The 14,471-nt window shown below is 46.6% G+C and overlaps 1 protein-coding gene across 2 annotated transcripts in view; it reads right to left on the reverse strand.

The window, feature by feature from the left end:
• Window positions 1-14,471, reverse strand: part of LOC144784432 (multidrug resistance-associated protein 1-like) — a 1,651,426-nt gene that overhangs the window by 1,368,249 nt on the left and 268,706 nt on the right. For both annotated transcript variants that reach the window (XM_078663183.1, XM_078663184.1), the window contains exon 4: window positions 13,238-13,375. In XM_078663183.1, the coding sequence (XP_078519309.1) occupies window positions 13,238-13,375 (138 nt within the window). The remainder of the gene's footprint in view (window positions 1-13,237; window positions 13,376-14,471) is intronic.

Here is a 14,471-nt window from a genome sequence, read left to right on the forward strand (position 1 = left end):
GTGTAAAACTGAACGAGCCAATGGGTCACATGAAGCAGGCCGAACCCAGGTACCCAAAAAGGCATCATAAAGGGAAGCCTCTAAGGGCAGAAGCGGATCCACATTAACGGACCCACGGTGCAGGACCTCAAGCAAGGGGTCCACAGACAAAGAGGCAGAAGGGGGTTGCATGTTTAAAATGCAGGTGGCCAATGAGACCACCCTCAAAAAAGCAGCACCAGCCTTGGTAGCCCTCCTCGGAGGGGACAACAGCTCATCAGTGGGGGAGGGTTGTTAGCTGACCCTCCCAAGACACCGAGGGTGCGACCAATGCCCCATGGAAGGGAGCCCCATTGAAGAATGAGGATCCTGATGGGTCTCCTGGGAGGAGAAGAGCCTGCCGAATCTAGGACCTCCTGAGGAGGTTACACAAATTCCAAGGAAGGCACTGGCAACAATACCTCCGGCGATGCCGGGCACGAGGGCGGCGCCAAACTCTCTCCAGAGGCCTCTAGAGAGGAGTCCACAACCCAGTGTCGATCTTGCCTCGTAAGTCGCAGACTCGGCTGCATCTGGCGTTGCGTGGGCGCAGTCTGGCGCTGAAACTACGTCAAGCTCTCCTTCAGAAGAAGGCGGCACCAGAGCTGGGGAGGCAAGCCTCCGGCGCCGCACCAGTGCCGACTCTGCCTCCGGAGAAAGAAGCCGGAGAAAGGTGAGTCTACGGCGGCGCCTGCCCGGAAGCCCGGGGTGTGATCAAGGCAGGGCTATGAGCAACAGCAACAACCTGCGACGCCACAGGGAAACCACGTGGACCGTAGAGGGGGAACCAACCGGGCTGCGCCCTAACACCACATCTCTGTGGTCAGAGGAAATGTAATGGTCATTTCAATTGAAGATGTGTCCACTCTACTCAAATCTGCACCACTGCACTCTTCACCACTGCACTACACCATTCCGCCCACTCCACTTTGCCACCCTACTCTGCAACACTGCACTCTAGGCCACTGCAATCTATGCCAATGCACTCCTTGTACCACTCCACTGTACCCCAGTGCACTCTATGTCAATCCACTCTATGCCACTCTAACCTACTCTGCATCAATACTCTATGCACTCTAACCTAACGTACACCACTGCACTCTACTAGTAAACAATTCACTCTACACCACTGCACTCGTTGCCACTGCACTCTACTGAAAAGCAAGGCACTATACGCCGCTCTACACCACTGCACCGTACGACAATATACTCTGCAACACAGCACTCAACCGTATGCCATTCTATTCTCTGCATCACTCCATGCTACGCCATGCACTCTAAACCACTGCACTCTACACCATTGGTCTCTAGATCACTTTACTCTGAACCTCTGTGCCACTGCACTCTGTGCCACGGCACGCTAATCTACTGTGCAACACTGCACTCTATGCCTATCTACTCTGCACCACTCTACCAGTACACTCTACCCTACTCGTCTATGCACCATTGCACTTTGCACCACTGCACTTTACACCACCCCGCAACTTTGCACTATATGCTAATGTACTATATACCACTGCAAACTACCCTGCGCCATTCCACTCTTATTGACTGAAACAATTACTCTACTCCACTATACGCCACTCTACTTCACTACATGCTGTGCCACTGCACTCTACACCATTTTACTCAAAACCAATGCACCCTGTGCCACTGCACATGACACCAACTTTGCACCACTGCATTTTACGCCACTATACTCTACATCATTCTACTCAATGCCACAGCATTCTACTCTGCAACACTAACTACGCCACTCTACTGCATTATATGCCACTGCACTTTATCTAACCTGCACTACTCCACTCAATGCCACTTCACTCTACTCTGAAACAATCTATTCTACACTACTGCACTCTGCACCATTGCACTCTACACCATTGCAATCTACCCTGCACCACTCTATTCTATGCCACTGCACTCTATGCCAATCTATTTAGCACCGCTGTACTTAACGCCACTTAACTTAAGGCCACTATGACACTTCACTAAATGATTCTCAACTCCATTAACATTTGCTCCACTGACACTATACTCCACACCACTCAACTCTACAGCAGTCTATGCAATTATAGACACTACTCCACTCTGATGCTCTACACAACTCCATCTATGCCATTCCATGCCACTTTAGGCCACTTTATTCTAGGACACTGCTCCACATTACGCTACTCCCCTCAATGACTACTCCGCTCCACAACACTCCACTGAACACCCTCAATGCCACACCACTCGGCTCTAAGCTACTCCACACCACTGTACTCCAGTTTGATACAACACTCCTCTCCACACCATTCAACTCTAAGCCATACCACTCCATTCTACTTCACTCCACTTTACAACACTCCAATCCACTCTCCTTTAACCACAAACTTTTAGACATGCTGAACAGCAGCCACTCGTGTACAACATGGATAAAACATATTTGCAAAGCTAACAGCGAGACCTATTGGCTTTGCCACTGCTTGTTTTTGTGTGCTATGTGCTAGGAAAAAAATGTCCTACACCCTCAACTGTTAGAGGGATACACAGAAGGATTTCTCAAATTCTCACTTTAAAGTCCGAGAAAAGAATGTAAACATCATGATCTCTCGGTAGAAAGCTTGACATTTGACCTTTGTCTTTGAATGCATAGAAAATGTGACAAGATCAAAAGATTTAAAGGACTGTTCACAGAAAGAGAATTTTTGGAAGAATACAGTAAACAATGTTTGGAGAATGGGAGGGAAAAATTCAAGCTGGACAGTCTGAAGCAAATAAAGCCACCAAAGAAAAAGCCAGAAAATGCGAATTACAAACCACCGATCTAAATCCTAAGCAACGGGCAGAATGTTTTATTAACATCTTCAAGATGTGTTTAGCACACACACAACTGCGCCGAGGGATGGGGTACCCGGGGTCAAAAAAGGCTCAAGGAGGGAGGCAGCGCAGATCGCCCCTCCCCAGTGAAATTAACAAGGGCCTGACCAGGGCCTAATTTGGCTCAGGAGGAGGAGTACATGCGCCCCCGTTAAAAATACACGTGGCCCTAGGGATGGTGTCTCCAGGGCCGAATGAGGCTGGAGAAGGTGGGCCACGCGGGGACCCGTGGGATGGGTTCCCCAAAGCCTGAGAAAGCTAAAAAAAAGAGGGCTGCATTTAAAACAAATGTAAGGACCTGCCCCTTTTGAGGGGTTTGGGAGGCGCCATGCGGCTGCAACAGAGGCCTTGCTGTCAACCACACACGCCATATGTGACAAAAGGCTGTGCATAGCGTGAGGTTGACTGCCTGCAGGGGGTTGGTTGCCGACCTCCTGCTGTGCACAGACAAAGGCAGTGCATGGTTGGTTGCCTTTGTGGGGTTTGCCACAGGCTAGGCCCTCCAGACCACTCCCGCCTGGCGGAGTGTCAGCTTTTTGTATGGTAATAAAATATGTTTAAAAAATTTAAATTCACTAGAAAAAAACTAAAGTTAAAGTAACGTTATACTTAGTTGAACAGGTCAGTAACATTAACATTTTGAACAAAAAAAAACCCACAGATATTCACCAGTTAGTTAGCAGAGCCAACTATAACTTGCGCCCACCATCCTGCACTGCTTATGACCAATACCTCACATATTACATCACTCATGACGTTCTATGACACTCAAGACATGTGGGGTCCCCAGGGACCTCAATGGCTCACGGAGGGGAGCAGCACGGCCACCCCTTCCCGAAGGCGTCCGGGCCACGGCTGAATGGGTCCCCGGACCCAAAATCGGCCCAGGGAGGGGCCCGTGCCGTCTTCCAAACTATGGATGGGACCCTGAGGATAGGGTTCCCAGGGCCGAATTCCACTCAGGAGATCAACTGCGTGGCCCCCTCCCAGTCTATTTATACGGCTGGGCACTGTGGGATGGGAATCCTGGGGCTAAAACCAGCCCGGGGGTGGAGGGACTGAAATCAGCCCAGGTTTGTACAAACTACAGCCAGGCCTCGGGATGGGATACCCGGAGCCAAAAATCTGTTGCGTGCCCCCCTCCCATTTTATTTCTGCTTCCGAGCCCCAAGGGATGAGGATCCCGGGGCTGAAGTCAGCCTACCCGAGGAAGGGGCCGTGTGCCCCCTCCCCCTTTATATTGAGCAGGCTCCAGGGGGTGGGGTCCACGGGCCGAAATCAGCCTGGGGGCAGGCAGCTACGCCCTCCCAGGCTCGCGGGACCTGGCCCACCCGGGGTGCATTGAAGAAAAAAATGCATGTGAGACTGCACTTTTTTCCCTTTAAGTTTTGCAAAAGATTCGGAGCCAAATTTTTAAGAAAACAAACTGTTTTTGGTCTTATGCGAGGTCTTTGGGAAACCACACCACAAGGCCTTGGGGGTTAGGGTATTCCTACCCTGCCCGCTTGAGGTGGAGGAGGGAGGGGGGGGCGGAGAACTTTGTGCATTTTTTTCGACAGCAGCTACCACTTCCTGGTTGAAGTGGTGGCAGCCAATCAGATTTCAGCATGAGATTTGTCGGATCCACGGACCCTCCGATTCTCCAGTTCTACATACTATTTTTTTTCATTACTTAAAAACTACTGAATGAATTTACCTCAAATTACAAAAATCTTTCTGGACCAAGATCTAGCTTTCTGCCACAATTGGTTTAATTCCATTCAGTGGTTAGGGCTGTAGTTGTGTCTAAAATCACTGTGGGAAATTGCATGAGGAAGAGCATTTTGGGACCTGCCCTTTTTCTCTGGCCCCGCTTGAGAACCACAGCTGAAGCAAGTGGCATACTAGTTTTGAAAAGTGAGTGAAGATTCGTCAAATGGTGCTAAACTTATTAGCAAGACACAAAAAGGAATATGCTACTTACCAGTATGCATCTCATCTGTTCTTGGCATGTAGGGCTGCTGACATTAATATCTGTGCATAGATCGCCGCCTAGTGTTGGGTCCGGATGATTGCACATTGTTGTCCTGGAAGAGTCTTCGAAGTATCACGAGATAGGTGGCTCCTCCTCTGGACTACAGTGCGCATGGGCATCCTCTCCATCCTCGGATTGTTTTTCGCCATTGTGGCAGAGATGGTGTGATACAGTAAGAGATGTCCATGCAAGAAAGTAAGAGTAAGAATGAATGAAAGAGTGCTGCAGCTGCAACAGGCACCGGGGAGGAGGGCGGGCGATATGAATGTCAGCAACCCTACATGCCAAGAACAGATGCATACTGGTAAGTAGCATAGTCCGTTCGAGGCATGTGGGCTGCTGAATTCATATCTGTGCATAGAATGTATAGCAGTCCCTCCCCTAGCGGTGGCTGCCCGTGCCAGCTGCAGCAGTCTGAAAAAGAGTTTTGAGAACAGCCTGTCCTACAGCTGCTTGGAGTGTACATCTACGCAGTAGTGTTTGGTAAATGTATGTATGGTTGTCCATGTGGCTGCTCTACATATTTCCTGTAGAGGGATGTTTTCTAGGAAAGCCATAGATGCCCCAATTTTGCGCGTGGAATGCGCTCTTGGGGGCACTGTTAAAGTAAGTTTAGCTTTAATGTAACATATTTGGATGCATTTAACTATACATCTAGCTAAGCCATTCTTTGAAATGGGGTTACCTTTGTGCTGTGGTGAAACAAACAACTGTTTTGTCTTCCTGAAATCTTTAGTCCTGTCTATGTAATACAGCAGAGCTCTTTTAACATCCAGTGTGTGTAGGGCGCTTTCAGGTACTGACTGTGGATTTGGAAAGAACACTGGCAGTTCTATTGTTTGAATTGTGATACCACTTTGGGCATGAATTTAGGGTTTGTCTGAAGCACGACCCTATTTGCGTGAATTTGAATGAAGGGCTTGCAGCTCGCTAACTCTTTGAAGCTTAGTAATGGCTACGAGAAAAGCCACCTTCCACGTTAAAAATTGTATTTCACAGGAGTGTAATGGCTCAAAAGGAGGTCCCATTAGTCTGGTTAAAACGACGGGGGAAGGTGGATGTCTTGGTGGAATTACTCGTTTGAGGCCCTCCATGAATGCCTTAATTGCAGGCACTCTGAACAGCGAAAGATGCTGTCTGTTCTGAAGGTAAGCAGCTATGGCTGCTAGGTGTATCCGTATGGACGTGTAGGCTAAATTGCAGTGGTGTAAGTGCAAAAGATAGCATACGATATTTTGAATGGATGCGTCCAGAGGGTTTATGTCGTTGTTGTTGCAATAAATGACAAAACACTTCCACTTTGACGTATAGCAAGCTCTTGTTGTAGGCTTTCTTGCCTCCTTGATAATGTTCATGCAGTCAGGAGGTAAGTTGAGGTAGCCGAACTCTAAGACCTCAGGAGCCAGATTGCATAGGTTCAGCTGCTGCGGATCTGGGTGCTGAATGTCTCTATGGCTCTGCGTTAAGAGGCTGGGTGTTAGGCGTAGCCTTTGATGGGGCACCACGGAAAGTTCTAGGAACGTGGTGTACCACGGTTGTCTCGCCCATGTAGGAACAACTAGGATCAGCGTCATGGAATGCTGGCGCAGTTTGCGTGCCACTAGCGGTATCAGTGGTGCTGCTGGAAAAGCGTATGCAAATTTGCCTGACCAGTTCATCCATATCGCATTCCCCTGAGACTGCGGGTGTGGGAACCTTGCGGCGAAGGACCGGCATTTAGCGTTTTCCTTTGTGGCGAACAGGTCTATTTCCGGCTGTCCCCACCGCTGGAAGTATGGTTGAAGCACTGAGGGGTGAATCTCTCACTCGTGCACTTGCTGGCTGTGTCTGCTGAGCAGATCCGCTATCCGATTGTCCTTGCCTGGAAGGTGTTCCGCCAGGAGGAAAATGTTTCTCTGGATGGCCCACTTCCACACTCTTTGTGCCAGATGCGACAGTTGTGGAGAGTGTGTTCCTCCCTGTTTTTGTAGATAGTACATTGCAGTCATGTTGTCCGTCCGGATCAACACGGTCTTGTTGCAGAGGTGTACTTTGAAAGCTTTCATTGCCATGAAAATTGCCATTAGTTCCAGCAGGTTGATGTGCAATTGTTTTTGCTGCGTGGTCCAGAGTCCCTGTATTGTGTGGTGGAGAACATGTGCTCCCCACCCTATAAGGGATGCGTCCGTGTGAGCGCAATTTGTGGTACAGGCTCCTGGAACAGTCGTCCTTTGCAAAGGTTTTGTGGTTTCCACCAATGAAGAGAGCTTTATGCGCGACTGGTCACCAACACTAGGTCGTTTAATTGGCCCTGAGCCTGGTTCCACTGCCGTGCTAGGCACTCTTGCAGCGGACGCATGTGAAGTCTGGCATGAGGGACTATGAAGATGCACGAGGCCATCATGCCAATCAGTTGCATAAACACTCGGGCTGGGAGAGAGTGTTGTGGCCTGAACTTCTGGATGAGCATTTGGATGCTGTTTATTCTGGCAGGATTTGGTTGTGCTTTTGCTGCCAGAGTGTCTATAGTTGCTCCCAGATACTGCTGGACGTGGGCAGGCTGGAGATGGGATTTGTTGTAGTTCAGCGAGAAACCTAGGTTGTGCAGGAGGTGAATTGTGCGCGACATGTGGCTGGCACACTGCTGGGCCGACTGTGCTTGTATTAGCCAGTCGTCCAGATATGGATAGACATGTATGTGCTGTCTTCTGAGGTGTGCAGCTACTGTTGCTAAGCACTTGGTGAACACCCTTGGGGCTGTTACCCCAAAAGGGAGGACCTTTAATTGGTAGTGCTGGTTATGAATCGTGAACCTGAGGTATTTCCTGTGTGCCGGGTATATAGGTTTATGGAAATATGCGTCTTTGAGGTCCAATGTTGCGAGGAAGTCTCCTTGACGCAACAGTGGCAACACCTGCTGCAGAGTGATCATGTGGAAATGCTCTGACAAGATGTATTGGTTTAGGGGCCTGAGATCTAAAATTGGTCTGAGAGACCCGTCCTTTTTGGGGATTAGAAAGTACAGAGAGTACACCCCTGTACCCTGGTGTTCTAAGGGTACTAGTTCTATGGGCCCTTTCTGTAGCATGCTGATGACCTCCTACTGCAATAAGTGTAGGTGTTCTGCGGACATAGGACGTTGTCTTGGGGGTATGTTGGGCAGTGTGGACAGTAATTCTAGGCAATAGCCATGCCGTATAATTTGCCTCACCCACCTGTCTGTAGTTATGGTTTCCCAGACTGGCAGGAACTGCTGTAGTCTTCCCCCGACCGGTGTTACATGGTCTGGGGGCAGTGACAAGAAGTCACTGTTTGGTGGAGGACCTGGAGCTGTTATTTCCTCGTCCTCTACCCTTGGTGCTATTGCCACGGTATCCACCTCTACTGTTTTTGTTGTAGGTGTTTTGCGTGTTGCTTTTATTATAAGAGGTTTGCTGTGTTGAGGCTCCTCTAAGAGCTCCTCTGTTGCTGGAGCGACGTAAGGAACCGCCTCTATATTGCTGTGACTGCAGGGCACCCATAGACTTGGCTGTCTGTGTCCTTTTTCATTTTGTCCAGTATGGTCTCCACATCAGGACCAAATAAAAAGTCAGGGTTAACGGGTTGATTAAGTAAAGTCGTTTGAACCTCATTTTTAAACCCGGAGATGCGTAGCCATGCATGTTGTCTAAGCAGGATGCTGGTGTTGATAGCTCTGGCTGCGGTGTCTCTGCATCTAAGGCACATTTTATGGATGCATTAGATATGACCTTGCCCTCCTGTATCAGGAATTCTGCCTGTTCTTTATAAAGGTCAGGTAGGTGTTAAAAGATTTGTTCCAGTGTGTCGTAGTGCGCCCTGTCATATCTTGCTAACAGGGCTTGCGTGTTTGCAATTCTCCAGATGTTAGCTGCTTGAGCAGCCACCCTTTTTCCCGATGCCTCCATAATTTTGGACTCTTTGTCTGGAGGTGGAGCTTTGCCAGATGTTTGAGAATTAGCACGTTTACGTGCATTGGAGACAACTAGAGAGTCCAAAGACAGATGTCCCCTAATGTATGTAGGGTCAACCGAGGCTGGTCTATATTTTCTTTCTATCCAAGGGTTAATGACCCGTGCCCTGGTGGTGTCTTTGAAAATGTCCCCTGCATGTTTAAGCACCCCTTTTAGCATTGGCAATGTTTTGACGCTTTTTTCAGAGGTGCTAAAAGTGTCAAAGAGTAAGTCTTTATCAATGGGATCTGCGTGCATCTCCACATGGTGATTATATGCAGCTCTTTCTATTAGCGCGTTAAAGGCAGCCGTGTCCTCTGTAGGCAATGTTTTAACAGGGTATGCAGTGTTATCAGGAATTGTTTGAGAATCTCCAGGATCCACAGGGTCAGTCCATGGCTGAGTTTGTGTGTCCTGGTCAGCATCTGTTGGATAATTGTATTGGTCACTGTCCTCATACTCCCCATAGTTATCCGTGCGTGTGGGCGAGTACATATACGTTTGCTGCACATATGGTGTGATAGGTTCAAAGAGCACTGGAGATGTTGAAGTGTCTCTTTTTTTCTTTAGAGGTATTTTGTAGGACTCAACGTTAGTTTCAGGCCTGATCTTACTTTTCAACAGGGTAAGCTTTCAGGGTCGGGGTCGACATACAGTTTAGACTGTTCGTCAGCTGAGAGATCCTGTTCCTCTGCTACAGGTGCTACGTCCCCCAATCTTGGCCTTTTCGGCTGGCTTGGTTGTAATCCGCTATGTTTCCCGAGCGCCCGTGGCTTGATATGCGGAGGGAGTCCGAATTTTAATTGGTCCGAGAGCTTTTGGTTGTGTGACCGTTTTAGTAGCCTGTATGATGTGTTTTGGAGCCGTGGTGATCGATCCGATAGTTTTTGGTTGTTCAATAACCAGTTTGTGGCCTGGTGTTGATTTAGGAGCATGTTGCATCGAAGCGATGCTGTGGTCCCTTGGTTCGACGGAGGTCTTCGGCTCGAGACTTGACTTTGGCTTAAGTGTTTTTGCGTGCACCTGCTTCGGTTGTTCGACGCGTAACTTCGGATCGATAACCGTTGTCCGTTCGAGTCCCTTTTTAGTGTTGCCAGGCGTCGACGTCGTCGGGTCGACTGCCTTCCGCTTAACCGCGAACGTAGGAGTAGTGGCTCTGGCCTCGACAACCTTTACAAGCGACCTCGATGGGTCGACGACCTGTCTTTGCTTGGTCGGCTTCGACGGATCCGCCATTTTGGGTCTGAAGAATGGGATGTTGATAAGTTTCGGTTTCTGTTTGGTGGCTACCGGTTTCGATTTTTCCAGTTTTTCGGAAAGTCGTACCGATGGCTCTTATAATATATTTGTAGCCGTGCTAAACTGCGGGGCTATGGAATCATCGTGCTGATCTTGGCTAAGGCCTTCCGGCGATGCCTCGACCTGAGCCTCTGGATTTGAATCTGCGAATATATTGGGCTCCGTACGCACGGTCGGCCCAGTGTCTTCGCTGGAGTCGTCCTCGACGGCTCCCATGCCTGGTTCGTCGTCCCCTACCTCGATGATGTCTTCCTCTTCATCGATGCAGTAGTTGGAGTCGTGTTCGGACCCCTGCTCCGACTGCTGATCTGAGTCCTCATGCTAGACGACCTCTTCGTCGTCTTCAAAGATGTTCTCTGGCTCGGGCGCTGACCTCTGCATTGTCTGTAGCGCTGCACATCGAACCCGAAGAGTCTTTTTCGATCTAAATTGAGCACAGGCTAAGGAGTCGGCTTCGTTGTGTTCAGGAGATAAACACTTATTACAGACTGGGTGTTTATCGATGTGCGGGTATTTAGAGTTACAGTTGGGGCATCGCTTGAAAGGACTTCGTTCCATCGACCATTGGCCCTGGTGTCGAGAAGGCCACGCGGCCCGATTCGACGTCTTGAGTAGAAAGTACAGGAATAAGTAGTAGGTACCGATCGAAGATACAATACTGACACCCCTTTCAAAAAGGTACAAATATATATTTCCGAACTTCGAGTAACAGAAGTACATCCGAACCCAATGGCGGAAAAAAACAATCCGAGGATGGAGAGGATGCCCATGCGCACTGTAGTCCAGAGGAGGAGCCACCTATTTCGTGATACTTTGAAGACTCTTCCAGGACAACAAAGTGCAATCATCCGGACCCAACACTAGGCGGCGATCTATGCACAGATATGAATTCAGCAGCCCACATGCCTCGAACATTATTTTCCTAAGAAAACTAGGTCCCAACTATAACTACATACTGGCGACTCCCAATAGGTTACTTTTATATGAATGAATGAATGAATGAAATTAGACTTGTAAAGCGCGAAACTTAGCCCAAGGGCGTCAAGGCGCTAGATGCGAACATCCAAGGACAGAGACGAAGAGAGAAGAACCAGCTTAAACAGAGGAACGACAAAAAAGCCAGGTCTTTAAGGCCTTACGAAACAGTGGTAAAGAGACTAAGCAAGAGATTTCTAATGGAAGCGAGTTCCACAATTTGGGCGCAGCAGTGGAGAAGGCTCTGCCGCCCCATTTAACCCTCTTAAATCTCGGAATAATAAGCAAATTTGTATCCGCAGATCGAAGGGATCTTGTGGGAGCATAATGCTGCACAAAAATTTCCTTGATGCCCTGAGAGCCGGAATCATAAAATGCTTCTTATCTCAAACATAAGTTCTTGAACATGATCCTATAGTCCATCGGAAGCCAGTGCAGAAGCTTAATCGAGGCAGAGAATGAATGATGTCTAGGGAGGTTCAATACCAGTCTGGCTGCAGCATTCTGCACCATCTGTAGGCGGTGGATAAGACCTTTATTAATGCCCAGATAAAGGGCATTACAATAGTCCAATCTGGACGTTACTAAGGCCAGAACAGCCTGTTTACGTGCTTCAGGAGAAAAATGAGAGATCTTTCTAAGGATTCTAATGATGCCGAAACAGGTGGAGACAGTCCTATTCACCTGGAGATCCAGTAAAAGGGCATTGTCCACGATGACCCCCAAGTTCTTCCCATGAGAAACTGGGCAGGGGCAGGCTCCCAGCGATGCTGGCCACCAGTCACTAGACCAGATGTTCTGACTGCTCCCAAAAATCAAGACCTCGGTCTTCTCTCCATTCAGCTTCAAAAAGTTTTCCACCATCCAACAGGAAACTGCCTCCATACAGTTCCTGAAATTGAGGGCAGAATCTTTTACAGCTTGCGTTATGGCGACCATTATTTGGGTGTTGTCAGCATAGGACAACACCTCCAGTCCAAATGATCTCACCAATTTTGCTAGCGGGGCCACATAGATATTAAAGAGCGTAGGGCTCAGAGTACAGCCCCGAGGGACACCACACTGCAAAGATTTTGGGGCTGAGAAGAACTGACCCAGCTTCACCCTCTGCTCTCGTTCGCCAAGAAAGGAGGCCAGGAGCCTCAAAGCAGTACCTCTGACCCCTATCTCACCAAGAGCTTCATATAGAAAATAAAGGGGGGGTCAGATCTCAATCCCTGTAATTGTTAACATCCAACGCTTTATATTTACGACTTATGAACAGGACATAATAAAATTGTAAAATTACATACTGATTTATTATTGGTTCCTTAAACGTTTTTTACAGTAAAGCTTATCTCTGTAAAACTAATCAATATACCTTCTTTAACACACATATGCCCAACACTCCATTAACGCCTACAAATCCATGCTTCACTACCATTCCATCTCTTCCTCCTTCCATGCTCATCTAATTTCCTTGGAATATCACACTTGCAACTCATGTGAACCACTTATCACAAAATGTGAGGCAACAAACCGTCACCAGTATGCAATTTTGGCTCCAACTGTAAACTGTAGGCCTGTTGAATTAATTGTCATTACAGCTTGCACTGTTTTATGGTGAGCAGTCAAAATATTACATACCCATTACCCGAATTTCTGCATCTTATGGTAAAGCCTTTCATCAGAACAACTTTTCTTAAATTTACATTTCAGCAAAAATGTTTCATTATATTTCATTTCTTTGTTTGTTTTCCCCTCATGAGCATAGAATTCCGTTTTCCACTTCAGAGTTGTGTGTCATTGAGAGCCCAAGCTACGGGTCGGACCACTGAGGGCAGATTCAGAAGAAACAAAAACACTATTAAAATAAGACACTCCATGGAACGAGACTGATGCCGCTTGCAGAGGCGTTTCATTAATACACTTTAATGTTTTGAACAGGACTTTTCCTGAGAATAGCGTTGGCAGTGCATCCGCTTTAACTTCATTTACATCAAACCTTTGTTTTGTACGTTTCGGCATTGCTGACATGTTTCGGAGTATAAATATTTTAAGCAAGGCATTTGTTGCATATTTTACCTAATAACCGTGAAAACTACATATTCAACAAACAGATAACCGATAACAAATCACTTACTGGTTTTAAGGCATCTAGGACTTTGGACCGAAACAGTATTGCGGCACACAGTACTGCTATTAGCCAAAAAAGTAACATTATAGCAGATGACTGGACTCCTTTCATTCTTTCATATTGAATTAAAAATGTAGCGAGCAACTGCAAAGACAAAAAAGAAAAACGCCAATAAATGCAACAAATTAATTTATATCCTTGCAATATCAAAAGAACACGTTATCAGAAAAAGAAAATGCCAGATCATGAGTACTATATGGGCTAATCTACTCATTTTCCAACAAGTACCAACAACAGACCCTACATAGTTTAATCATTACCATCACCTTTTAAGTGTCATCAATACTGCATTTTACTGACCGTGCACAAAAAAGGACTCCTCAGCAGTAGCACATACTTCATAAAACATTTGTGATGTATACAAGCAGGTGGGCTGTGGATGTAGGTTTGTGAAAGCAATAAAACAATAGCGTTTATAAAACAAATTTGCGATGGAAGGCTGTAATGTTTAAATCTAACACATTTTCTTCAATTATGCATTCACGTACAGAAATTAAAAAGGATTAGACTTCAGCAGCTATTTAAATCTAGAAAAAATTATCCGTTTTCGTTTAGTAATAAACTATTAATATATTTTGCAATCAAAGCAAATATACAATTCAAAAATGTAGAATGAACCATTATATTCTACTTCTATAAAAGAAGTATAAAAGGAGTACATAATCCTAATTTACTGGGTAAGGAAGGCTGAAGAAAAGTAATGCAATGTAATACTCTTTATAAGGGAACAGTCGAAATAACAATAACAATTTGTTATAAACTGGATGTAAACGATTCAAAATCAAAAAATATGAAAAAAATGACTACCATTACGCAAGCTCTTATTGAATGTCTTCCCAGACTGTCTCGAATCCTTTTAATGTTTTGACAGTAACATCTGCTGGTACATTGTTGCAATGCATTCACTACTCCACCGTGACAAATATTTTCAGATGTTATATTAAGCTTTAAACGTTGGCACAACTCCAAAACAACTCTGCTGTGCCTCATATGTTGGTCCCTTGTTCTATTGCTACATCTCTTGTGAAAAAACACTCGTTTATTCTTTGTGGCGATCTTTAGATCCAGTTTAGAATTTCACTATAGTTTGTCCTAGATTGGCTGCAATTATTAAGGCAAGGAAAAAAAATAAACATTGTATAATACTATATCGACCACACGACAAAGGTAAAGGCTTTAC

This window comes from Lissotriton helveticus, chromosome 10 (assembly GCF_964261635.1).
Source record: "Lissotriton helveticus chromosome 10, aLisHel1.1, whole genome shotgun sequence".
NCBI lineage: Eukaryota > Metazoa > Chordata > Amphibia > Caudata > Salamandridae > Lissotriton > Lissotriton helveticus.